The sequence below is a fragment of the Aquila chrysaetos genome, chromosome 14, assembly GCF_900496995.4.
Source record: "Aquila chrysaetos chrysaetos chromosome 14, bAquChr1.4, whole genome shotgun sequence".
NCBI lineage: Eukaryota > Metazoa > Chordata > Aves > Accipitriformes > Accipitridae > Aquila > Aquila chrysaetos.
The window spans coordinates 18,567,425-18,592,085 of record NC_044017.1 but is presented as its reverse complement, the minus strand read 5'-3'; the positions used below and the strand labels follow the sequence as shown (position 1 = coordinate 18,592,085).

At 37.8% G+C, this 24,661-nt stretch overlaps 2 protein-coding genes across 6 annotated transcripts in view; one reads left to right on the top strand and one right to left on the bottom strand.

Annotated features, from left to right (window-relative positions):
* Positions 1 to 3: 3 nt before the first annotated feature.
* BORA (BORA aurora kinase A activator) lies at positions 4 to 24,067 on the top strand. 5 transcript variants are annotated; one of them, XM_030036428.2, is made up of 13 exons: positions 4 to 264; positions 1,299 to 1,469; positions 2,608 to 2,714; positions 6,380 to 6,425; positions 7,999 to 8,080; positions 8,855 to 8,920; positions 9,651 to 9,707; positions 11,014 to 11,231; positions 12,559 to 12,712; positions 13,775 to 14,376; positions 14,777 to 14,908; positions 16,419 to 16,596; positions 23,665 to 24,067. In XM_030036428.2, the coding sequence occupies exons 2-13, from the start codon at positions 1,314 to 1,316 to the stop codon at positions 23,715 to 23,717; spliced, it is 1,851 nt and encodes a 616-aa protein (XP_029892288.1). In that variant the 5' UTR covers positions 4 to 264; positions 1,299 to 1,313; the 3' UTR covers positions 23,718 to 24,067. The 5 variants fall into 5 exon arrangements, with proteins under 5 accessions (XP_029892288.1, XP_029892286.1, XP_029892287.1 ...); XM_030036426.2 differs by having other exon boundaries at positions 4 to 277; XM_030036427.2 differs by having other exon boundaries at positions 4 to 287; positions 1,296 to 1,469.
* Positions 20,615 to 24,661, bottom strand: part of DIS3 (DIS3 homolog, exosome endoribonuclease and 3'-5' exoribonuclease) — a 23,204-nt gene continuing 19,157 nt past the window's right edge. Inside the window, exon 21 of the mRNA XM_030036424.2 lies at positions 20,615 to 20,934. Coding sequence (XP_029892284.1) covers positions 20,845 to 20,934 — 90 coding nt within the window. The 3' untranslated portion in view covers positions 20,615 to 20,844. The remainder of the gene's footprint in view (positions 20,935 to 24,661) is intronic.

Here is a 24,661-nt window from a genome sequence, read left to right as displayed (position 1 = left end):
CCCGCGTGACGCCCCAAACGGAACCCGCTCGCGTAAGCAGCAGGAAGGCAGAGGGCGGGCTTTCTTTCGAATTTGTGTAGCGGCTCCCCTGGCGGTTGGCCCGTTCGAGAGCGGGGGAGCTCTGCCACTGGTCTAGCGGCGGAGGCTGCGCGCCGCGATTGGGCAGAGCCCGCGAGGGGGCGGGGCCGGTTAAAGAGCCGCCCGGCGCGGCGGAGGCGGGAGCTGCGATTTGGGGCGAGCATGAGCGGGCGCGGCGGCGTCCCGGTAACGGCGGCAGGTAGCTGCTGCGCGGGCCCCGGGCCCGCCCAGGGCCGCAGCTGCTGGGGCTGAGGAGAGCGGCTCGGGGCGAGGCTCGGTGACGCCGTCCCCGCGGGAAGAGGGAGAAGGGGCTGCTCTTGGCGGGGAGGCGGGGGCATCTTCCCGGGGCTCCCGTCCCCTTCGCCGCCCTGAGGCGAGGGAGCTGGCGGGGCGGGGGGCGGCGGCAGACCCGCCGGCCCTTCTCCCCCCGCCTCCCGTTGCGGGAGGGAGCGGTGGCGCCTGCCCGAGCCCCTCGGGGCCGGGGCTGGCCTCGGCCCGCCGGGGGGCGGTTTTAGCGCCTGAGCGAAGCGGGCCCTTTCCGAAGGGGGCCTTATTGCCTCCCGGCCCTGCGGGCGGCACCGGGCGTCTGCCCCGCGGCCGGCAGGGCTGCCTCCCGGGCTCTGGGAGGCTTCTGGGGCCGCCCGGTGCGGAGGAGGGCAGGGCCGCCGGCAGCCCCGGCTGGCCATGGTGGCTGGGGCTCCGCGTCTCCTCCCGTGCTTGCTGCTTGGCTTGTGGGTGACGCGGGGCTGGCGGGCGCTGAGGGGCACCCGGGGAGACCGGCCCTGGGCTCCCCCGCCTTCCAGTAATTCCTCTTTGTTTCTGAAGCCCTTGAGTGCCAGCGTTCGGGATGTGAGCTGTCCTCCAGGAATAGATTTGGCTTCATCGCCGGTTTGTTTCTTCCGGTGGTTTTGGTGGTGGCGGCTGGTTTTTTGTTTGGTTTTTTGGGTTTTTTTTAATCGCCTTTAATCGTCCTTTCTTGTTTCGTTTTTATAGGTTCTGTTTATTTTTAGTTGTTTATCATACCAGCCTTATTGATCAGCTTCACATGTCAGTAGGTCCAAGCCAAAGCGAACTGCGTTTTTGTTAGTCTTTTAAATGTTTCTGGCTCCCTAAAAACGATTGATCATCTCTTCCCAAAACCTTCAGGATGACCCTAAAAAGTCAAAATTATAATTTCCTTCCCCCCCCCTTCATTTTTCTTCTCCCTCTCTCTTTTCCAGGTATAGCTTAGTGTTATGGGTGATACAAAAGAAGCTAAAATGCAGATAACACCAGAAACTCCAGGACGAGTCACAGTCCTCAATCCTTTTGAAAGTCCCAGTGATTATTATACTCTTCAGGAGCAGATTGTCTCCAGTCCTTCAGTCTTTAAATCAACAAAATCCTCATCTGTAAGATCTAGTCTTTAGTTGTGTAACTATGGAGATCTAGTGCTAATATTTTGAAATGCATCTAAAAGTGTGTTTTATGTAGTGTGCTTTAATGTATATACTAAGCTAAAGAATTTTGGTGACATTTGGTGTTTCTTCTGATTACAGGAGTATGTTGCTTTTAATACTAGTCACTTAGTCTTCGTACCTTCCTGATTATTTTTTTCTCTTTAGATATTAGGTGTATCAGTAGATTAGCATATACCCACTAAGTGCCAAAACCAGTTGAAAGTAGATAAAGGACAGTTGTTGGATGTGGTGCTCTTGTCCCACTTAAAGTGGAAAAAAACCAGTTCCTACTTACACGCTAAGCAGGCTGGATGCAAGAAAAACGTAATTGCACTTCCATTATGAGCTGTTTGCATATTCACAGAATCAAGTTAATGACTGTGTATATGTAACGTTTTTTAGTTGCAAATTATGTTCTGGTTTGCAGTTGGAATTGTTTTCTGATAAGCAGTAGAGATGATGCTGTGCTAATGAGACTAAAAAGACTTGCTTGGTAGATCATTTTTCAAACAGATATTTGAAGAGTATTTTGTAACGAAGTGTTAAATAAAGGGGTGAAGCTGCTTTATTTCTGAATTGGGTTTTGTTGTGCACTACGCGTGGCATTATGTGGGAGACTTGGCAGGCTGCATATGGGGTTGCAAGTCTTGGAAATGTGAGGTGAAAGGAAGGCTGCTCTATCATTTGGATAACTTGGGTTAGGTACAGACACTGGCTTTTAGTGGAACTGCAATTTTGATTCTGGCAATCTAGAAGCAACTAAATATTATCCGAAGTTCTGTATCTTTAGTAGATCTGTCCTCAGAAATTGAGAAGAAATTGACATCTCAGTTTGTAAATATTAGCTGTAACCTTCCACTTTTTATTATCTTGTAAATCATTGTAATACTGCTACAAGGATAAAGAAGCCTGATTGACTTACTCATTTTTTTTTTTTTAAAGTAGATCATTTAAATAGAAACTCTTTTGATTGTCTTTGACAGAAACTATATGGAAGTTATGATTGCGTTGTTCCATTGAGATTTGTCCTGTGGTTTTATTTTTATCTTTTTAGACTAGCAAGCATTAAGATGTCCATTTCTTTTTTTAGACACCAGGAAAATTTAGATGGTCTATTGATCAGCTTGCTCTAATAAATCCTGTGGAAATTGACTCGGAAGATGTTCGACGCCAAGCAATGTATTTGAGTCATGCTAGGTAACTTACCATCTGTTTTTATGCAGTTAACTTGGCTTGAATACTGGAACACTGTTCTTTTGCTTTATTGACATTTCAACACAGCATTAAAGACTTTTTATTCAAATCTTCTACCATAGATTTTTATGTGTCCCTGATGTGGATGTAATATTTAGATGAGGCTGCCTCTGTGTCGCTCTTTTTTAATGTTAAGAACCACTGATCCACTCTGATTGCAGTTTAAAAGACAGCCAGATAAAAGCAATCAATGGAGGCAAGAAAATGTCTTGCCAATGATTGTTACCAAGCTACCTCTTCTGCTCCTTGTCGCAAAAGAATTTATCTTCTCAGAGTGTTCCATACTGAGACCGATGAAGTGTAGGCTTCTTTGGTCTTTGGGACTCCTGCAGAAGGGTGGAGCTGGGAAAGCTAGTTAGGTAAGCCAGTACCCTTTTTGAAATGTATATATTGGACTTAATGTGAAGGAGGGAAGACCAATAAGCTTGCTGTCCTTGAGGAGAAGGAGATTGCTCGTTACTTGAAATAATTTGGGGATCTTGATCTCAACTTTTTCCTTTCTCTGAAAATAACTTCCATGGGGAAAACAAATGAGTAAGTAAAACAGGCTTGGTATTCACGGCTTATCTTGAGGGATAGTCTTACACACTAATAGTACAGAACAACATGCCAAGTGAAGGTAGTCAAAGGAAGGCCACAATTGTGAATCCTGTAGACACTGCCATACATTTCTCGGATACGAACTTGCACAAAGAATTGCACCTCACGGCATGAAGCACCACGGTAATAGAATAATAAAACAATCCTCTGTCCTGTTTATGCCTGTTGGACTTTCGAGTCCTGTTACTGCAATGAAACACAGATAGAAGGCTGTTTAGGGCAAGAGTCCTCTGAATATTCATAGAATCATAGAATGGTTTGGGTTGCAAGGGACCTTTAAAGGCCGTCTAGTCCAACCCCCCTGCAGTGAGCAGGGACATCTTCTACTGGATCAGGTTGCCCCGTCCAACCTGGCCTTGAATGTTTCCAGGGATGGGGCATTTACCACCTCTCTGGGCAACCTGTGCCAGTGGTTCATCACCTTCATCATAAAAAATATTGTGAACTAGACCTAGTGTTCTTAGTGTCTGAGCAAACCTACATCTCTTTTTGAACAGAGAGAGGTATAAGAAGGAATATGAATTTCTTGCCACAGGAGAGATGTAGAAAGAGTGTTAACTCTCCTCAGCTGTATCTGTGAATCACCATGTCTTAATGTCGATATTATTTTTCTTAATGTCTGTTTGTTTCCTGGCCTTCCTCTAGCAGCCAGCAGGTTTCAGACTCTAATACTTTTTATATGTTATAAAGCCTTAAGCCTTCTGTTTTTAGGGAGTTGATTACATTGTTTCTGGAAGCCTATTAGGTTACACACAAACTAGTTTTAATTTAGATGGCTTGGGTGACAATTCCAGTGATGATTAGTGGCATGGCCTATAGATATAAACATGCATTGTCCTTTAAGTCTGTCCAACTGTTTCATACCCACTGTGATTTTTTTAAAATTTTTTTTAAATCATCTGATATGACTAGAAAGAGGCTAGTATGTGTAGGTTTGCTGTGTCCATGCTTGCATGTTTCAGTGTAGTACAGACTGAGGTGGTTATTTCTGGTGGCTGCAAACTGTACATGGTTAAATGCATATATATATATATATGTGCGTGTAAGATTTTATATGGCAACTGATTTTAATTTATATTTCGTAAATACTGCTTTATGGAAACTAAAGTGTCATAAATACAGGTCTTGACATTAAAAGTTCCTGATAAAAGAATTTGAGTTTTTGAAGTCCATGCATAATGTTACACAAACTATATACTCCTTTTTAATAATGCTTGTTAACAAGCCTTTTTCTCGATTAGTTGCAACAAACCACAAGCATAAGAAATTTGGTGTATAAATACTTCAAACTGTTAATTCTCCGTTAGTGAAAACAGTTTGGGTAGCAGCACAGTGTAAAAGCTCGTGAGCACTTTGCGAAGTCTGAGCGTGTATCACATGTAGACTTGATTTTGTGCAGTATTACTGTTTCTATAAACTGGGCCTCATCTGTGTGCTGTGTGTTTATTGCACTGCTTATGAAACGATTAGGAGAACTTTTTTCTGGCAGACTGTGTTAGTGAAAAATAGTCTGTCAGTAATTGAGCAGACACAGTGACATAGTCTTGTCCACAAACTTTCCTCATGCTTTTTTATTTCTACTGGTAGAAATTGAATGTTTCTAAATTGGATGCTATGCTATTGTATGTTAAGTACTAAAAAAATCTGTACTGCGTCTTGTGTACTGTGTGTCACAGTTGCAAGTGCTATGTTGCTTGCAGTTGCATACAAGACTGGCTTGTTTTTATTCTTGTTAAATACATATGACATTTTTACTTTGTTATTTTCCTGGAGTTATGCACTAAAGAAAAAACTTCCGCACTAACCAGCACTTTTAGTGGGAGCTGTTTTCCCGGTTCCCCTGTTTCTCCTTTGGAATCTGGCTTGTAAAGATGCTTATTACTCGTGATTCACTATGCATAAATACACAATGATTGTATGCTTATTTTTTTTTGCACAATAACTGAATTTTGTGCAAGTGTCTTCATAGAACTGTCACTTTAGCATCATCAAGGCAGACATGGTTGAAGATGGCTTGTCCAACTATTGCAGGTCTATTCAAAGTCTGATTAGCATCAAAGAAAGAGGGCTTTGAGGGAAAGTTCATGTATTAGGTACATCTGCATGTGTTTGTGTAGCTAATAATGTCTGTTATCTGACTGATTTCTGAAATTATTCAAGGGTAGTTCAGGTATACTAACTGTATGAAAAGTATTATGTGATTCAGCTAAGACAATGATGAATATTCATTGTAAAATTTTTTGAAGCTTATAAATGACATAGTAGTAACTGAAAGCGAAACTTGAAGGTGACCGTTAAAGGAAGTAAAAATGTAGAATCTCACAAATCATTTGAAGATGGCTGAAGTAACTACAATATTTTTTTTTAAAAAAGAGGTTAAAAGCTGCATAAGGGAATGTGTTATTTGATCCAAACTGAAATACAATATTGTATCCTGAACTCAAGAAAATACGGCAGACTAGCTATTTGAAAGGGGGAACTCTACTGGGAAGGTGGACTATGTCAGGAATTTGAGTATACAAACATTCCATAAGTATCTTCTGTTGCCCTTTTGTTCCTTACAGCTCAGTTTTTTATTCTGCTTGATTTTGTAGTGAGATTCTTTATAAGCATAATCTCATGGCAACTTTAATAGCAAAATCTATTCCTATGACAAGTTCAACATAATTAAATGGATTATTTTGGAAGATCAATTATGATGGAGTCTTTGTCCAGATAAAAGTACTTGCTGATACACGGAGTAAATAGATATTTGCAAATATGTACTTCTAAATGGTACAGATCTTTTTCAAATGAACTGAAGTAACTGAGAAGTGCATTTATATTTCTAAATTTATGGTATGAGATTATTGCACATAACAGTAAAAACATAAGATTTAGGGTTTAGTGCAATTTCATTTATAATGTTTCTCTTAAGCATCTGTAAAAGATCACATGGTTGGACTTTTTTTTTTTTTCCGGTTATGTGATGGTTTTGATAATTTAGTTGTTTTTCATTTGTTACTTAGAATTGATAAGGAGACGGAAGACAGAAGGCAAAAAGCTATTGAGGAGGTAATAAAATTTTCTGTGCTATCAAGTATTGATTTGTTTTAACTACATACCTACAAAAAAAGATCCATGTCTATTATAGGATTTTAAAACCCAGAAGCCTATTATATTTTACTGGTCAGTAAGAAAGTAATTTTGTGTCCTCATCCCTTGTGGTTGTAGTTGGAATCCACATGGTCTTTTTCCTCCCACCTTTTTTCACACACCTGTAAGTCAAAACAGCAGATTTTGTTTCTTTCATGTTGCTTGGCTAGTGGGAATGTAGCTGTAAGATAACTCTTGTAAATAGTTAATTTAAGGTTAAAAATGATTGAGTATTTTGGGTTTTACAGTAACTGTTAGTGTTAGGTAGCTTAGTTTCTTTTATTGCATTTTTTAAAATATAGTAGAACCTTGGTGATTTTGTTTTTTCCACAGTCTGCTTAGTTGAAGGCAAGACTTTGTTCTGGTAGCTTGTAATACTTTCTATCTATTTTTCATTTTATTTTTTACTATCCATTTGTCTAGCGGAGAAGGAAAAGTACAGTGTTTCAAATCTTCACTATAGAAATCTTCAATGTTATTTCAAAAAATAAGGCTCTGACAGGCAAGTCTTCCTTAGTGTTATTGACCTTTTTATATTGTATCATGCTGTTATCAGTTTCTGTCTCCATAAACAAAAAATGTGTTTTATGATTCCATAAAAGTGCTATGTAGTTGACCTGCAGCAAAGATACTTTGTTGTTCTAAATCTGCATAAAAAAGTGTATTTCTTCTTTGTGAGGCATAAACTAATGGATTATGCAGCTGAACAGCTTGAAACCAGGTCTCTGATAAAAATTATGCCTTTAATAGTGGGGTGTTTCAAGCTGAGTTTTTTTCATTTGCTTTCAGTCTTGCATTTATTGTGAGAACATGATTTGCCCTGTATTTCTTGAAGCTATGTAATAGTGTTCATCTCCTCAGCATCAGGGTGTTCTAGAGTGCAACTGTGACAGCAGATACAGTTTCTGATTCAAAGAAAAAGAGTGAAGTGCCAGTACTCATAAATGTTTCACTGCTAACCAGTTTAGCCAAATACACCAACAATATTGCCAAAAAGCCTTGGTTTTACTGGTGTTACTGTTAGTGCAGTGTCTCTTTAGCACTTCTGCGAAATAGCTCGATTGTCAAAATACAACAATTTAACAAACTGGAAAGTTGAAAAGATTATGTTAAACTACTGTGCAGTAAGTATGATAGAGACAATTCAAATTTTTTAATGAATAATTAGTGTTAAATGAAACTTTTGTACAATTTTCACTCTGCAGACTTGAAAGATCTGAGGTGGTATGTGTCATACAGAACATGGGGGTCTTCAAATCAAATTGTTTTTTCTTTAACTTCTCTGGGCCTGAAATAATGAAATGTGTTTTGGGTATAAGGGATAATCTCTACAGGTTTTGGAGAAGGAAGAGTTAAAATTCTTAAAATATAGATCTGTGAGTAGCAAAATGTATGACTTAATTTTTTCTTGTTCAGGGTGCTAATCTAAATTTCAGTTGAAAGTCTTCAATTTTTAAAAATGCTAAGATGGTTTATTTCTATTTGACTCTAGTTTTTCACAAAAAGTCTCATAGTTCCTTCTCCTTGGACTGAACATGAAGGCAAGCAAGTTTCTCAGTTTAATTCAACTAAATGTAAGTTGCTTTTGTGTGTCCACCCAAAATTATCTAGCTTTTGGAGAAATTATCAAGCATAATTTTTTTTACCCTCAATTTAAACTTTAAGAACCAATGATAAAAGATGGCACAACTGATAGATTTTTAGCTGTTCTCTCCAAGTGCTTTCTTTGTTTAAAAATCGTTAATTAACCCAGAATCTTACATAATTTTTCCTTTTTGTTATTTTTGGTTCCTGCCCTTAAATCTTTTTCCTTTCATAACCTGTCTTTAACCAGTTTAATTTTCACACACAACTTTGCTGCATCAATACTGGTAATAGACAAGTCTTCTACTTTGCTCTTTTCTTTTGATACCTGCATGTCTGACTTATTCTGACTGCTTCCCTGCCAATATAAGTATATGGGAAACTCAGTTCCATATTTTTCTATTCTTACTTGCTATGTAAATTCCTGTTGTCCTCTTAATGTCCTGCTAGCTCACTGTCACTGTACATAGGGTTGTGGGGTTTCTAAGTTTATTTCATTTATGCTGTTATTAGATTTTATTTTGTTATTAAAGTTTATATATAACCAACAGAATACATAGTAAATGCATTACAAGCTGGAGAAGGTGCTGAAATTCTCTTAATCAGCTATAATGGTAACCTTTTTTCAGTGCTCCTTTCTAATCTTTTCCAAACTTTGATGGAAAAATTTTGTTTAGTTGTATTAAATATTCTAACTTACTGCTGCTAGGTTTCAAAACTATATGCAATGCATGCTTAAATTTAAGTTCTTATCTGTTTTACAGCCATAGATCTAAATTACATTTCTCCAATTAGAAGACAGCTAACTTTGCATCCTGGGAAGAGCAATGGTGGGTAAAAGGAAATGTCTGAAATTACAGGCTTTCTCTAAAGCAAAATTTTTTTAATGGCTATTTAATTTCAAAAGGGAATTATTTTTTTGTTAATATACCTCTAGAAATAATTTTTCTTGAACTGTATGGTACTATTAATTTTAATATCAGTTTCTCAGTAATTTCATTCTATTTTTTCCAAAGTAAAAACTGAAGTCCTCTGTGGACTGTAGAGTGCATTTTTTCCAACCCAATGTATGCACTTTTTCTGAATTAAGAAGTGAATATAAGCCTCAAGTTTATGGGTAAATTACAGTTTCAAGAAACCTTTAAGGTGTTGGGTTAGAGAATCTTGATTATTTTCTCTGACAAATAAATAGCAGAAAACTTAAGACATCTTTTAAACTATTTCATTTTAGATAAATAGGTAGTGTTTTTTCCCAGGGTATTTTGATGATCTTTCTCCCATTTCCTTTTGAATCCTTCCTTTCTTCAGAGACCTCTCTCTTCAGTTAAGAATGCCTCTCTACAGGCTTTTATGTTACAACCCATGATTTTTTATGTCTAGGCCTAAGTGTGCTGCATATAGCATTGTCAAATCAGAATCCTAGCTTTAATTAACACTTTCCCTTATTGCAACTGTAACTTAAATAGCTCAATCGCAGTGTGATTTGAAAGTGAATTTTTGTTTCTACAGTTTTAGTAAAAGGTCACTGCAAGCTAATTTTATTGGTTTTATTCATTGCAGCTGCTTGTCAAACAGTACTGTCTTTGCCAGTGGATTTTAATTTAGAGAAAATACTAGGTATGTCATGTAATATCTACATTTAATTATGAATGTCTAAATAAAAAACTTGTTTTTGTATTGTTTGCTGTTTTGGGGTCTTAAGAAATAGTGAAAACCTAATGTGAATGGAAGTTTTAAGTATGTGTTCTAAATAGTTATTGTGTTTTGCATGGGACATCTGACTTTAAATGATATGATGTGAGTGTAAGAGATAAAAGAGGAGGGATATGGAGGACAATTGGAAAGTGATTAAAAATTCTGAATGCATAGAAGGTAGTAAGAAGATGATGCCCCCTGCCTCCCCCAAATAGAGCAGTTATTTAACTTGGCAGAGCTGTTTGACTTACAAATTGCTGGCCATGAGGCTCATAGCCCAACCTTGCCTTGAGCAAAGCTATGCTGTAATTCTGTGCCCTTAATTTAATTGAAGCCGTGGTGGTGACTGGAAGTTGTGTGGTGGCAAAAAAGCCATGACCGCCGAGTGGGGAGACGAGTCCAAATTAACTGTCTGATTATAACTGCTATATCGAGCAGTTGCTGCCAGCTTCTCAGGCAAAGGGACTGGCCTGTTCTTACAGCTCATACGTGGGAATAGTGGGTATAGCCAGCTCAGAGGTTTTTGGCTGCATGCTCCTATACCAGTATTGAAGTTCACAACCCTGATTGTGGGCCATCAAAATCAAAACAGAAAAACAGAACTATATCTATTGCTTTTATGTTTCGTCTTAACAAATGCTTCCATCAATGCATAGTTTGTGAATTCATGAAAAATTTCTTCTACAAGGAATATCTAATTAGAATAGAGCAAAAAACTGAAATGACCTGGTGAGTCTCAGCATATTTTAATGGGTCTTTGTTAACATCTGTATGCTTTTCTACTGTAAACTGCTAACTGCTTTGACTGTCTTCGAGTTGAATCTGGTTTGCCTTCGCATGCATCATGATGACCATCAGAGCGTATGGGAGACCTGAAAAAGGGTGTAGTTTTGCTTGGGTAATTAACGACTCCTTTTTCATAACTCGGATATGAAGAATAATACAATTTTGGGAAGAGGCCAATAAGTAGATGCTAGCCAATTTATATTTTTTAAAAATGCGGACTTTAGTATTAAAGGATGATAGGCAGAAGTGGAACCTTAGTAGACAGAGTAGACTTTTTGTAATGATAACAAGTGATCCTTTGGGATAGGTGCCTAAACTAGATTAATTTCTTGCTGTATTGGTAAATTGGATTAAAAGTTTTAATTTAGATATATATGTCTGTAGTCAAGATATTTTTTTTCTTGCATTCTTACTGGAAATGACTTCTCCCGCACGTTTCTAGGTGAATATTTTAGAACTGATGAATTTGCAGATCAGTCTCAGGAAAATCTGAGCTCTTCATCACTCAGAAGAAAGCTGTTTTTAGAAGAAAATGGAAGTGTATCTGAGTGTTTGTCCCCTTCTCTGCATAGTCCATGCAGTAGTCAGCCACTTGAAGTGCTTTGTTCAATAGATATATCTCCAGTACGGTGCAGAAGCCCTCTGGAAACATCTAGTTCAGTAAGTAGCCTGTTTTGTGGGCTGGATGGGATGTGACTTACCTGGCACAGGAGTAGTTCTCAGAGCAGGCTGTACCAATTCTGTGTTCTGACAGACTTCACAAGATGAACAACCATGTTTTTAATAAGCTATAACTGCTTTATGAGAGAGTAGGTGTTAGACCAAAGGGTGGGAGGGTGGGGTTTTTTTTTTCAAATTCCAAATTCAGAAAAAAATATGTGAACAAAAAAAGTCTTGAAAGAATATATTACTGACTTTTATTATATCAAATTATTATGTTGGGCTGCTGTTCTTTTGTATAGAAGGAATTATGCTTTATGTTATGAAACGGAAGTAGGAATTGATACATATACAAGACTTGCTGAAAGCATGTTGAAACCTTTTTTTTTTTTTTTCATAAAATGCATATATAAAAAAAGGCCTGTTTAAATCCATGAACTGCTGTCTAAAATACTAATTGATATGAACAGGTGATATAATTATTTCCCTTATGGCTCATAAACTCGTACATGGTGGAAGAAAGGACTTGTGGATCTTTGAATGCTGTGCTAAATATGCTTTTTTCTTTTCCATTGACTAGAGATTTCAGATGAGTAGACATTTATTAGAACAGAGAACATAATGCCTGTTTTTTAAATTAAGCAAGATGAATCTTATTCCCAGGTGGACATAGCACAGATAAACTGATTTAGGGGGTATGGTTTCGTCCGTCTGGTGACTGAAGTGCATGTTAAAAAAACTACCCCAGCAAGAGTGTGGCTTAAAAAAAAAAGTCTTCACTATGGTAACCTAGTAAAGAATTCCTATAACATAATTATACTGCTAGAAGTTACTTTTCTTTTTGCACCATACTCTTAAGCAAGATCACAAGCACTATTCTCTTAAGGAAAAGTATTTTGTTTGCTGCTGAGTTAATTCAGGTAATATGGATTCCAATAAAATATAAATAGTGTCTGGCTTTTATCTGCATTGGTATGAGTAAGAAATTGAGATTAAATACTTGGCTATATACACAGATAGCATTAATTCTCGGTTTAGGCTTCTCATAGATCTTAAATATAATGGATATTATAGTCTTAGTTGGTATTATGTGACAGTTTGAGTCCATTGCTCTTTTTCTATGTAGAGGCATAAAGTCCAAGTGAAGAGCTGCAACTGGAATATTTAAGCTAAACTAATGATAGAGAATGTCGTTGTACAGGATTAGTTTTCCTCAGTGCTGCCATATTAAGGTTTCTAGTTAGAACACTTTATATATATACATATTAGTCAAAGTTTTATGCTGCCTTTTTTTTTTTTTTTTTTTTTTTTTCCCCTTTAACTGAAGGGTCAGTTTTCATCAAGTCCTATTCAAGGAGGAACAAGGGCTTATAGTCTGGGAAGTATTACCAGTCCCACATTTCCAGAGGGGTCTCCGGCACATAATGGTTCTCCTACTTTTTCACCAATTGCTTTTCACATCAGAAAGACACCACTGTCAGGTATGGTTTAACTGTATATCTGTTATTCTTTCTTGATTTTTATATTTTTATTATAAAACCTGCTGCATTCTTACTGGAACTTTTTCTCTTCAGTGACAAGTTACTGTGCTTGGCAGACTAGCAGTCCCCTCCTATATGACACATATACTGTTTAGCAGTGAAATATCTTAATGATGTGAATCCGTGAAGTGTATCTGCTTGCAAAAAATCAACTCGGGAAAATATTTTAGAAGAAGGAATTGTGAGCTAATTAGATTGAAAAAAAAAATTAAAGGATTAATCTAGTGTGAGGAGGGGTTTTAAAGCCATATGCCTGAACTAAGTCAGGTCACAATTCTGATTTGGCCCAACTTGAAGAATTTTAATTGGACAAAGAATGTTAAGCTGAGTTTTCAAATCACGTGATCATGAAGATTATTTGAAATTAAACTGGCTAGTGAAGAAATCATGAACATTTTGTGTCCTTATTGCTCTAGGAAATGTATTTCCTGTTTTGTCCATTACCTGCTAAGACATGTTGTCATGTTTATACATGATTTTGCTCTGATGAGCCTTGTGGTATTTCAACACCATTATATGTGGAGATCGAATAGGTGTTTTCTCACTTATTTGATTTTCTTGAAAACTACTGCTGCCCCAAATTTTTTAAATGCCTATAGAATATGTGTATTGGTATTTGTTTGGAAAAAAAGTCACAGAACCAGCCTTCACACATTTTCATTTGAACACTGTGTAGTGTTGACATTTGAAAATGCAAGGCCTCTAATAGACCAAACCATGTCATAGGAAACAAATTTGGTGGTAAAAATGGGATGAAAACTTGTCTTTACCATGATAGTTTAAATGTGTTGGTGGTTTGGTTTTTGGGTTTTTGGTTTTGTTTTTTTTGTTGTTGTTGTTTTGGTTTTGGTTTTTTTTTTAAGGCGGCCTTGGAGGTGAGAGAGAGAGGTCAGTGAAACACTATGTAGTTGGCTATAATTATTCGAAAGACTCTAGGGCTTTGAGGATGATGACTTTAATTCCATCTGATATCTGATAGAATAACTTTGTTGTTTTTTACAGACCAAAGAAAATTTACATTTCGTTCTCCAGATATTCCTTCTTCCTCAAGTAGAATGACACCCCCAAGTACAAGAAGTCCTTATATAGATGGTTGTTCTCCAATTAAAAATTGTTCTCCTATGAGGCTTGGAGCTTGTAGAGGAACTGCCCAGTATCAAACTTCTGTCATTAGAATACCAATTGCAGTTGAGAACCACGGTGTGGATGAAGAAGACAAGGAAAATGCTTCTCCAGCAGAAGCTCGGTTCCCAGAACTGGATAATGGAATAAACTTATGTCAGCAAGACGGTGATACTTTTGCACATGGTACACATCTTGTGGTAGCAACTGTGTCTATTGCACCAGATCACTCAGAAGCTTGTCGTCAAAGGTTGTCATCATTTCAGGATATAGAAGGCTCAAAGGAAAATAATACCGTAGATATGGCTGATGCAGCTGAAGTGTCAGAGGAAAACGCTTGGATAAAAGAAACAATTGGCAATAGCAATGCACCAATGACCAGCTTTATGACGGGGATTACTTTCAGTATTGAAAACTCTCGCATGTGCATGTCACCTCTTGCAGAAAGCAGCGCAATTCCTTGTGACAACAGTAGTATTCAGGTAAAAATAAAAGTCTTTTTTTGCTTCTCTGTAAAACTGAGCTTGACGTGGTAACTTTCAATATGTATACCATTCTGGAAGTAATTGTCTATTTTCTCTTATTGGATGTGGCATGCAGGTGGTATTGTTACTTTTATTCTTTCCCACCCATCTCCTTTTTCCTCTCAGTGGAGTTAGCGTAGCAATTATGATTTTTTTTTTTGTGTTACTATGCATAGTAATATACTTAATCCAAAACTAATTCTGACAGACCCGTTTACAATTTGCTTTTGTTATTAACGGAAACTTTGTTGGATTAAGTTCTGTTACTCAAATGCAAGTCGTATCAGGTATGAGAATCTGAGGGGTTTATTGGTGTTAAATTGCAGTAGATTTTTAAAGCCCTGTTTCTCGATTTCAGGTGGACAGTGGTTATAATACACAGACTTGTGGAAGCAGCATTATGGATACTGCGGGGGCTGAAAACAGTTGCAGAGAAAATGATGTGAATACTAACGTGTTTCAGAATAAATCTCATCTCCTTAGAACAAAGGTAGGAGTTAAATTGTGATACAAAAGTGATAGGCTTCCCATCTAAAGCATCTGTTCCCTGTTTTATTCAGTTTCAGGGAGCCTGAGGGGAGAGACTGTCAGGTGATAATAGAGAGTGTGTTAATGTAGCATCACTTCAAGTATTATGTTGAACACAAGGAATAAATGCGGGACAAACATTATAAGCTGCCAATAAAATTAATGTGTTCTATGACAAAGGCAGAGGTAGTTTCAGGGGAAACTGAGGTATATGCGTGAAGGGTAGTTGTGAGGCTTCTCATGGCTTCTGATGCATTGCAGTCTGTCTCTTATTTTTGTTTCTGTTGTTCTTGCTGCTCTTTTTATTGCTAAGTTTTTAAATATGTGCCTGTGGACAAGCACATCTTTGGGGAAAAATTGTCTGCTACTTCTTTTCATCGTCTGGCCTCAAGTTTCCTAGACCATAGCTGGCATGCTGACTTGGTGGGGAACTTTCTGCTTGGGTACAGTCTCTTGATTACAAGCCCTTTGATGACCTATCTTAAAAACAAAACAAATTATAAAAGACAATACATATCTAGCAAGACTCCCAAGCTCTTAATCTTGTCACTGATGGGAAGGAGTTCTACTTCTTCCACAGAATGGGAAGCAAAGCTAGTTTCTTTGGAGGAGAGACCAAAGATCGTCTCCTCTCACTTAGTAATTATGGTCTTATAAACTTAGTAGCTTATGGTCTACTACATAGCGTTGTTTACAGTCCTTGAAAGAGAGACAGTACTGACCAGTAGTACCAGATTATAAAAAACGTCAAGTAAGCCCGTTCAGCCCTGACTTCACTTCTGTATCTGACATGCTAATAGCCACTTCTCTGCCCAGGTAAAGAGCAGATTGATGGTGTTTTATAGACCATTGACATCAAATTTTGAACTGCTCATTTAAGATTAGGATAACTGTGCCCTTACACGAAGAATAGATGGATATTTTATCTTAACTTTAAAAAAAAAATAGCCATCTACTCTGAGGTCTTGCCCCACTCACCCTGTTGGACATGGATTATACATGTGAACGTACTCATCGGAATAAATGGTCTAACACCAAACCTGTCCTAGAGACTCACCAATGTCATGCAGCTGCCTTCTCCCACTGCTAGTCTTTCAACTGCTAGATCCTGACTAAGCCCAACTTTGCATTTTGGATTAGGACTTAAGTGTGGAGGCATCAAGTACTTCATTCAACTCTCACAACAGAGAGCCCACAAAGAATGAAAAGAAAAAAGCATGCACGTTGCTGGCTAAAAGAATCCAGTCTGGGTCATTCAGAGCATGTGTGCTCTGAAAGGACGTTCTGGCTGACAGCACACATCTCAAAGATTTGTGCAGAGAAGACATCACCTTTCGTTTCAGAAGGGGAGAGGTGGGAGGCTCAGGTACTAATTGTAACTTGAAATTTTCAGGTACTAAGTTTGGATCTTGTTTCTTTGGGGGAATTTTTGTGAAAACGGTTTTAAAATTAACTTTTCCTTATTAACCTAGGAGTGTACTGTTTTAAACCATAAGGACAATCAGTTGCTGAGAGCAAAATCTCCAGAGAAGCAATCCTGTTTCCAAAAAGCAAAACCACACAGTACAGTATTTGGTCAAAATACAACTTGTAACATTTCTGCCTGGAAACATAAAAATGAAAATCAAGTTCAGGGTTTTCACAAAAATGGTATGTAGTTTTCTGATGGAGAACTTAAATTGTGTTGTCTAATAAATTTTTATATATATATGACCTCAATTACCTGGAATTATACATACTATTTTGCTTTTTTAATGCAAATGTAATAAATTGTCTGGTATATATTAAGGGAGTTTTTAAATAATGTGGGGGTTTTCAGGTCTTACTAACAAATTTATTGGTATCATTAAGCGATCCTTTTGAAAATTAAGGCGGCTAAACTTGGTACAAAGAAACCATAGTGTTTTTTCAGAATTGTGTTCCTTCTGTGATTACGGTAGATTCCACGAGGAGCCTTGTTTCGAAAGTTTGGACATAACTTTAGCTTCAAGAGGAGTATTTCAGATGGAGTGGGCAAACCTAGGGTAACTTGCATAGCGGCCAATGTCACTGCAAAAACACCTACATTTTAAGACACAACTTCTGAAGGCATGAGGGAATTTTTTCCATGGAGGAGAGAAAAAGGAAAGGAGTATTAGTTTTGATTTGGATTGCTTTTCCCCTGATCAGATTTATCGTGTGGCTTCAGGAATACTAGCACTGGTACCAAGACAGTGTCACTGGACAGAAATGAACTGCTGGGGGTGTGATAAGAGCAGGGCTGGGGTCACAGGAGAGGGGTGAGTGTCTGTGGGTATCGGTCTGAAGTAACAGGGATGAAACTCAGCTGTGACTTTCATGAGGGAAGAATAAAACTAGTGTTCCAGAAATGGGTCCCTGGAATATGTATATGATTTAGAGTAGACTGCAAACTGTTAAAAATGGGTGCTTTGATTTTAATACCAGGCTAGTCCTTTTAATTAAGTTTTCCTCATGAACAGGTGCATGGAAACTCCATTCTAGTTACGGAAATAACGCACTTTTCCACAACTTAAAGTTTAATTTGCTTAGTAATAAAATAAGCTTTACGTCAAAAGAAGTCTTTTAGCAATTCTTTGAACAGTTTTTTCCTTGGTTTGACAGAGAACTGTGTATCTGTCAGTTAGCTTTACCATGTACTTAAGTAAAATGTACTATTGGTTACTTTAAAATCAAATGATAGTGTTGTTACTTTAGTAATTGTATTAGTACTAATCTTGAAGTTGATCACCTGACTCCACCAGTGTCCCCTAAGAACACTTGTGTCCAAATTGATGCTCCAGTACCCTTCTGAAGGAACATAAGAAGGTGCAATAAGGTTAATTGGTCTCAGTACATCATTAAGACAATGGTGCAGCTTTCCTTCTATTAAAGTAAACCATTACACTTTTACTTCCCTCTTATGCTTAATTCCCAATATTATTATGTTGCTTACAGAAATTGCCAAAATATTTAGATAAACGTTTAGAAAAATAATTAACTTTTTGCATGCCTCTTACTGCAAAAAGTATTAATATAAACAAACTCTTGATACTTTCAAGAAAAACATCAATGAGCAAAAGTAATGGAATGAGGAGGGTCTGGAAGCCCAGAACTCCCTTTGCCTAATCAAATCTGATTTGGTTGAATTCAATTGGATTTTAAAAGAACCTTCTGGAATTTATAAATGTGAATGGGGAAAAAAATCCATATGGTGATCTTCTAGTGACTAAGAGGGGAAGAAGAGATAAGGGAAATACTGAGATTTCTGGGCTCTGTTTGTCGAGCTCTGAAGTAAACTGTGTTGGATTAATCAAAAAGGAAAGTCCATTCTGGTACGTGCCCCAGGTGAAGTAGTCTTTCTCTGTTCATAGCAAGGATATCCAGTCCCAGGATACTGGATGGATGTTCTGCTTCCCACTCTGTTCCACAACCCACAGGAAAGATTGTACCAAAGCGACAGACTGTGGGTGATGAGTAGCTCTTGGCACACTAAGCCTCCAACAGTTGGTCACACCTAAATTCAAAGGCAACTGACAACACTTTTTAAAAATCTGAAAAGGGGAGGTGTGAACAGAATTGCACAGCATGAAAAAGCAATGCATTAAACCTGAGACTTGTGTGCAAGATTTTTGTAAGGTTCTAAAAGTTATTTATGGCCTTGCATCTTTTCTGTTTCTCATGATACTTCTTTTTAACAATAATCAATTGAAAGGGTGAATTTCAGATTCCTGGACTGTACAAAGGATTTATTTTTGCAAGTGTGATTACTAAAAATACTAGTAATGTTAATGTAAAGGGGAAGATGAAAAGCAGGGCGGTCCAAATTATGATCTGTTTCTGAACTGTTTGGCATGATATGTATAATTAAGATTTGGTTTTATTAATTAAAACTTTTGATTCTTTATAATGATATGTTCAATGATCAGACCCTGTGTGAGTATTTTCTTAAAGGTAAGGGAAAAGTAACATCAGAAATGGGTGAATGTGAGAAGTAATTAAGGATCCCCACTCAAATAAATTGCCTGTATTTTCTGTCCCATTTTTATAGTCTTCAGTTAGATGGGAATTATTTATTTTATGAAAAGGTGCCTATTTCTTATTATGTTTGTATAATTGTTTTGTAGAAGAAACCTACTGTGCAAATTACCATGGAAATCATTTGACCATTCTGTTTCTCTAGTTGTACTTAATGCATTGGTTGGTACATGTTGCAAGAAATGGTCATTGTTTACATTAATTTTGGTAGTTTTAACGAGGGTCATTTAACATGCATAATTGTAAATTGAGTAGTGAAATAGAATAAAGACATCTCTTTCATACCTAGATTGTATTAATTTTTTTGCTACAATTTGCAGCATCTTACATGGAGTGCTGCCTGTAACACACACGTGTGTGTGGTGTTTGGGTGGGGGGCCTTGGGGAACAGAGGAAGAGGTCAGGCAAGGAGCTTGGCAAGCTTTTGCTCTCCTGCATACAGGTAAAAAATGTGTTCAGTTACTGTAATATATGGTGCTGAATTAAAAGTGCAGTACTAGTTATACAGCTAGTGCTCTGCACATCTTTCTTTAAAATTTAGTTTCAAGTTTCCAAAGCCTTTTACAACAGTGGTGACAGGATTCAAATGTCTTGTTCATAGGGTGGGGTTTTTTTCTCTTGCAATCAGTTAAACACATTGTCTCCTTTTGATGCCTTTTATAAATACGTACTTTACAAATCTGGTTCAATCCTTTAAAATGACAGCATAGAAGGAGCTGAGTAAATATGGCCAAGTGACAACCATGTATTGATCAGCTGTGACCCACTGATTACCCAAGCAAGCCACTGAGGAGTAAGTGACTAGTAGAGAAGTTTGTGAGCTCTAACTCTTCAATGATCTCTGAGGAACAGCTGTAGTACATGGGATTGCTGTTTTTTGGCTTTGAGAGCTAGGAATTGGCATCAGGAGAACTGGTCTATGGGTGCTGAAGCTAGAATGAAAATGACTGTAACCAGAGGCATGTTGGAGCAGGTTTACTGAAATGAACCTGTGGAATTCAACAGCAACCACCTCGAAGTCCCTGTGGTGGGAGCTCAGCACTGAGTCTAGAAGGAATGTACTCTATGACTACACAGCCAGGTGATGTAGCTTGACTGTAACAATGCAGTTCAAGGCACAAAATGTTTGGGGTTTTTTTTGACAATTCTAACTAAGAATTCTAACTTGTCAGCACCTTGACAAGACAAACTAGAATGATCACTGCAAAACTTGTCATGACTTGTGGATTTTTGTGTAACACAAATATAACTGATGGTTTCCATCCTTTTTTTTCAGGCAGTTCATCAGAAGCTAAGCAATGATTTTAAATAAGCCTTAAGGTCTGGGATAAGGACGAATGTACTTTTACAGTTTTTCTCTCCATCTGCATATCATGTGCATATATATACACAGCTCATTGGGTGTGAGAGAGAACTTTCCCAGAAGGAAGTACAAGTCTGTAGAATTTCTCTTTCAAGAGTAAATTCTGTTAGTTAGCACTTAAGACCAGTAACAAGCACAATTAGTTCTTTCAGTTCTGAGGTGCTAAAGAGAATGCACTGCAGACTGAAGAGACTGACTATTCTCAGGCTTTTCAATGGCCTTAAGGCTGTTTAAAAAAAAAAACCCAAACCAAAAAACTACACCTATTCCTTCACTTTGCAAAGCATTTATTTTCACCCACTAGATAAAGTACGTCTACAGTTTTATTTTAAAACTACTATTCTCCTGCATACATATATTCATAAAAAGCTTTTTTTTTAAAAAACAGTTTACAAATTATTAAAATGTGTATTTAAAAGTAAACAAAATCTGTTTCTAGCATTTTGCCCATAGGGAAAAAAAAATACATAAATACAAATACATGTGACTTCTATATCCAACTATTTTTGTAGCTTCTTTTTCTTTTTCTCTGGTTCATTCTTGCTGCTTATCTCTGTAGACAGATTTGCAGGCACATCATTTTCTACTATCTACAGTAAGAAAAGAATTAGAAGTCAGAACATGTTTAACTCAATTTTAGCTTATATTGTCCTGATAAAACTTGAGTTTACTTGTACGGCCTTTTACAAATGCTGTATCAACATCAGAAAATTCTGGTACTAGTCATCTAAAAGAAGGTCTACCATCATATAACAATCACAGGTAGAACACTCAACTGAGTGAAAAGCTGGAAAATGCGCAGGGAAATACAAGCAGCAGCACCTCCCTGACTAAACTGCCAGCAGTTCCTTTGCACCAGATGATATGTGCCGCCTTCTCAGTTGTTTGCCATGCCTTAGCAAATGCTTGGAATGCAAGGCAGGGGTTATGAATGAGAGAGGTGAAAAGGGGTCTTAACAACTTTTGTTTTGCTTTTAAAACAATCACCGCTTCAGTGCTGCTCCGGTCAAGCAGAGGCCCTGTCAGGCTCAGGACACTGCACAGCAAAAAGGCACTTAGCTTTGGTAGAAACTAGAAAAACTTTTGAAATAAATGGAAAAGGGACTTTTTCTAAAGCAATGAACAAGAATTGAGAAAAGCCTGTATGCTTACAGCAAATGACCTGTCCTCACGGAAAGAGGTCATCGAGAAGCATGCTATGCTTTGAGAATATGGAAATGAGTGGTATTCAAGCAGAGAAGAGTGAAGCAGGCTATGATGAAATACAGTTCATTTAAGTAGGGTTCATAAAACAACTGGACCAAGACCAGACACATGTATGTTTGTCCACACCTGAGTCTATGGGCAAACTGTAATGTCCAATTAAGGAAAGTAACAGGCACTTCAGAAGCTTGATGCAAGGAAGCTGATCACTAGGACTTTAATACCAGGTTATACATTATGTGAAAGCAACAACAGCACATGTCAGTAGAAGAGCCATTTAATTGTATTAGAGTACCTGTGCTGGAATTAAACCCACCACTGTAAGCTGAAGGCTATGTTTTAGGTCAGCTAGTTAGGATGGCAATGATTATGACATGCTAAGGAGTATGGGAGAGGCTGTGCGAACAGGTAACATGGTAACAATAAATTACCTTCAATGAGTAAATATCACAGGAAGGTTTCTAGCTGCCATAAAGGCCTGTTTCTTGAAGCAACTAGTCAGAGAACCCATAAAAAGAGAGAAGCAACTCTTGCCTGAGGACCTGCTTAAGAGGTCACCCACAGAATCATCCTTCTCATACCGATTTCAGTGTACTTATTCAAAATGCATCACCACGGTAGAAGGATAAAAACCCCAAACCTTAAAATGCATTACTTGAGCAATAATAAGGAATTTAATGAAGACTTTATTAAAGGGGGTTGCAAAAAGGTAAAATGCTTTCAGGGGTGAGATGGAATTTTAAAAAAGACTTAGACTAAGAATATGCCATTTATCAATGGACTTTCAAGAGAACAGTTAAAGTCAGTAGAGTGATAAGTATTACAAGTCAACAGACATCCTTTAAGAAGTAAAAATCTTGTCCAAATGAAGAAAAAATAAGTGCAAAATGAAGTTAAAATAAACAGGCAAGCCCAAAAGACAAAGGAACAGCAATAAAAATTCTAAGTAAGTTAGACGTAGGGAATTCTTCCTTGCTCCTCCATCAATGGATAGCTTGATTATGGTAGAAGTCTAAAACAGGCATGAAGAACAGGTCAAAGTGTATTTGAAGCACTCAGGAAAATTAAGACCAACATCAAGAAAACTGTCACAAATGACCATAATCAAAAAAACCCACAAGGTTTAGAACAAACTGGGTAAGAGGAATACTAATAGTGCCAGGACTTGACACTGTCCATTGAAGAGTTCTAAAAGCAAGTGTAAAACTGTCAGCTAGCAACCATTGGTGTGTATAAACTCATTGCTTAAAACTGGTCTTGGTACTAGAAGGAATGGAAGATGATGCAAAGTGTTCCCACATAACACCATACAACACACAAAATCCTGTATGGATCTCTGTATGTATGTGATCCTGTATGGATCTATGGTGTCCTCACATTCAGAATCACGCATGTGCTTCTAGTTCCTCCCAGCTCAAAAAAAAAAAAAAATGTAACGGAACTACAAAAACATAAAGGTGATGAGGAAGATCAAAGATAAGAAATAGTTTCCAGAAAAGTAGGAGCTAACATATTGGAAAATAGACGTATATAGAATTGAGTGGCATGGGAATGGTAAATAGGAATAAAAGACTATTCTTCATAGTGTAGGAAATACAGTATGTCATCAAGTAACAGTATTGGGCACCATGCTTTGACACAAATGAAAGGTTAAGTACTTTTTCTTACGTGGTGAGCTGTGGAACTCACTGTTACAAGATACTGTGGGAGTCAGAAGCGTAAGCTGGGAAAAGAAGTGATGAAACAAATTCACAGAACAAAACTCTATATACCGAACACAAAGATGTGTATCTCTAGGCGAGACAGTATTCAAGTTGTAAATTGCTGGAAGCTTTGAATGGACGCAAGCGGAATGATCACTGTATGTGCATCTTACCCCTATACTCGTTCCTTACCAGGAAGGAGGATTAGTAACTGATGTTTAGGATGACAAAGTATTTTGGATTAACCAGTACGGCCATTCCTGTATCAAGGGATAAGCTAGAATTACAGTGTTGGCTTTGTCGTAGACCAAGGACCTTCACAGAAATTAGTACAAATAGTAGCAGGGAAGGGGAGGGAAAAAAAAAAACCCAAACAACAGCTTGCATTAGCCTTACTTTTTGTCTATTTTCAAGGAACGAAGCGTGTCCCTTGGGGACTGGAGTCATTGCAACAGGAGTGTTCCTGAGTTATGCCCACAACAGCACCTCTGACAAACACTGGTTGGTGAGCACAAGCATGTGAATGCACAGCAAGATGTAAGCTCTCTTTCTACTACAAATTCTATTTACTCCCACTTTTTGAAATCATGAAGACTGCCTTCAACTCAAGCTAATACAGCAGCCTAAAGATCAGAATATTTACATGTGTTTGGAAACAAATGATTTCTCAGAAAAAATAAATAATAATGTTTGACTGCATAAACAACAAGGTTACTCTGGGTTTTCTTTTTCCTCCATGTTTACAGATACTCAATTACTGCAACCATCTGTTTACCAAAAAAGTCACATGTAACTTCATGAAAGTACACAATCTTGTAATGGCATGCAAAATACTCAGCAGGCCTGAGGTGTGAGACCAGGTGAAAACCCCAGTGTCCCAGATGCACTCAGAAGCTAGACTTGAAAAGTCTTAAGACCAGAGACACAGTTATTAGGGCATTACAGTTCTTACAACATTATCATGAGATAACTTTTATATTGTGGAAGTTGTAAGAAAGGACTGCCATTTACAGTCAGCAATTATACATTTTCCTTCTGAGCCACCAATCACAGTTACACCGTAATTTACTGGAGCAAAAAGAAGATCCTACTGAGTTTTGGCAGATTTTCAAAAGCGAGATTTGATTACAGAACCATGAAATTCAAAAGATATTACTTCAGCAAATCATCATCTTTCCCATCAGTGGAAATATCCCTGATGGGCCCAGAAGGGAAATTAAATTTAGAGCCCTTTATTCTTTTCAACAGCCAGTGAAAGCAGACCTGTGTTTTATTGAGAGTAAATATGAAGCAATCACTACAATCTGCTGCTAAATGATTTTTTAGTTCTGGGCTAAATATCAATTTCACCATATGCTGATTTTTTAAGATTTCTGAAGGGTAATACAACTCTATGAAACACAAATCTTGT

Bases quoted from the DNA above. Each gene is read 5' to 3' on its own strand.
- BORA (XM_030036428.2), top strand. From the start codon at position 1,314: ATGGGTGATACAAAAGAAGCTAAAATGCAGATAACACCAGAAACTCCA. The intron at 8,081-8,854 runs GTAAGTTGCTTT...TCTGTTTTACAG, and splicing joins TCAGTTTAATTCAACTAAAT to CCATAGATCTAAATTACATT. The intron at 9,708-11,013 runs GTATGTCATGTA...GCACGTTTCTAG, and splicing joins TAATTTAGAGAAAATACTAG to GTGAATATTTTAGAACTGAT.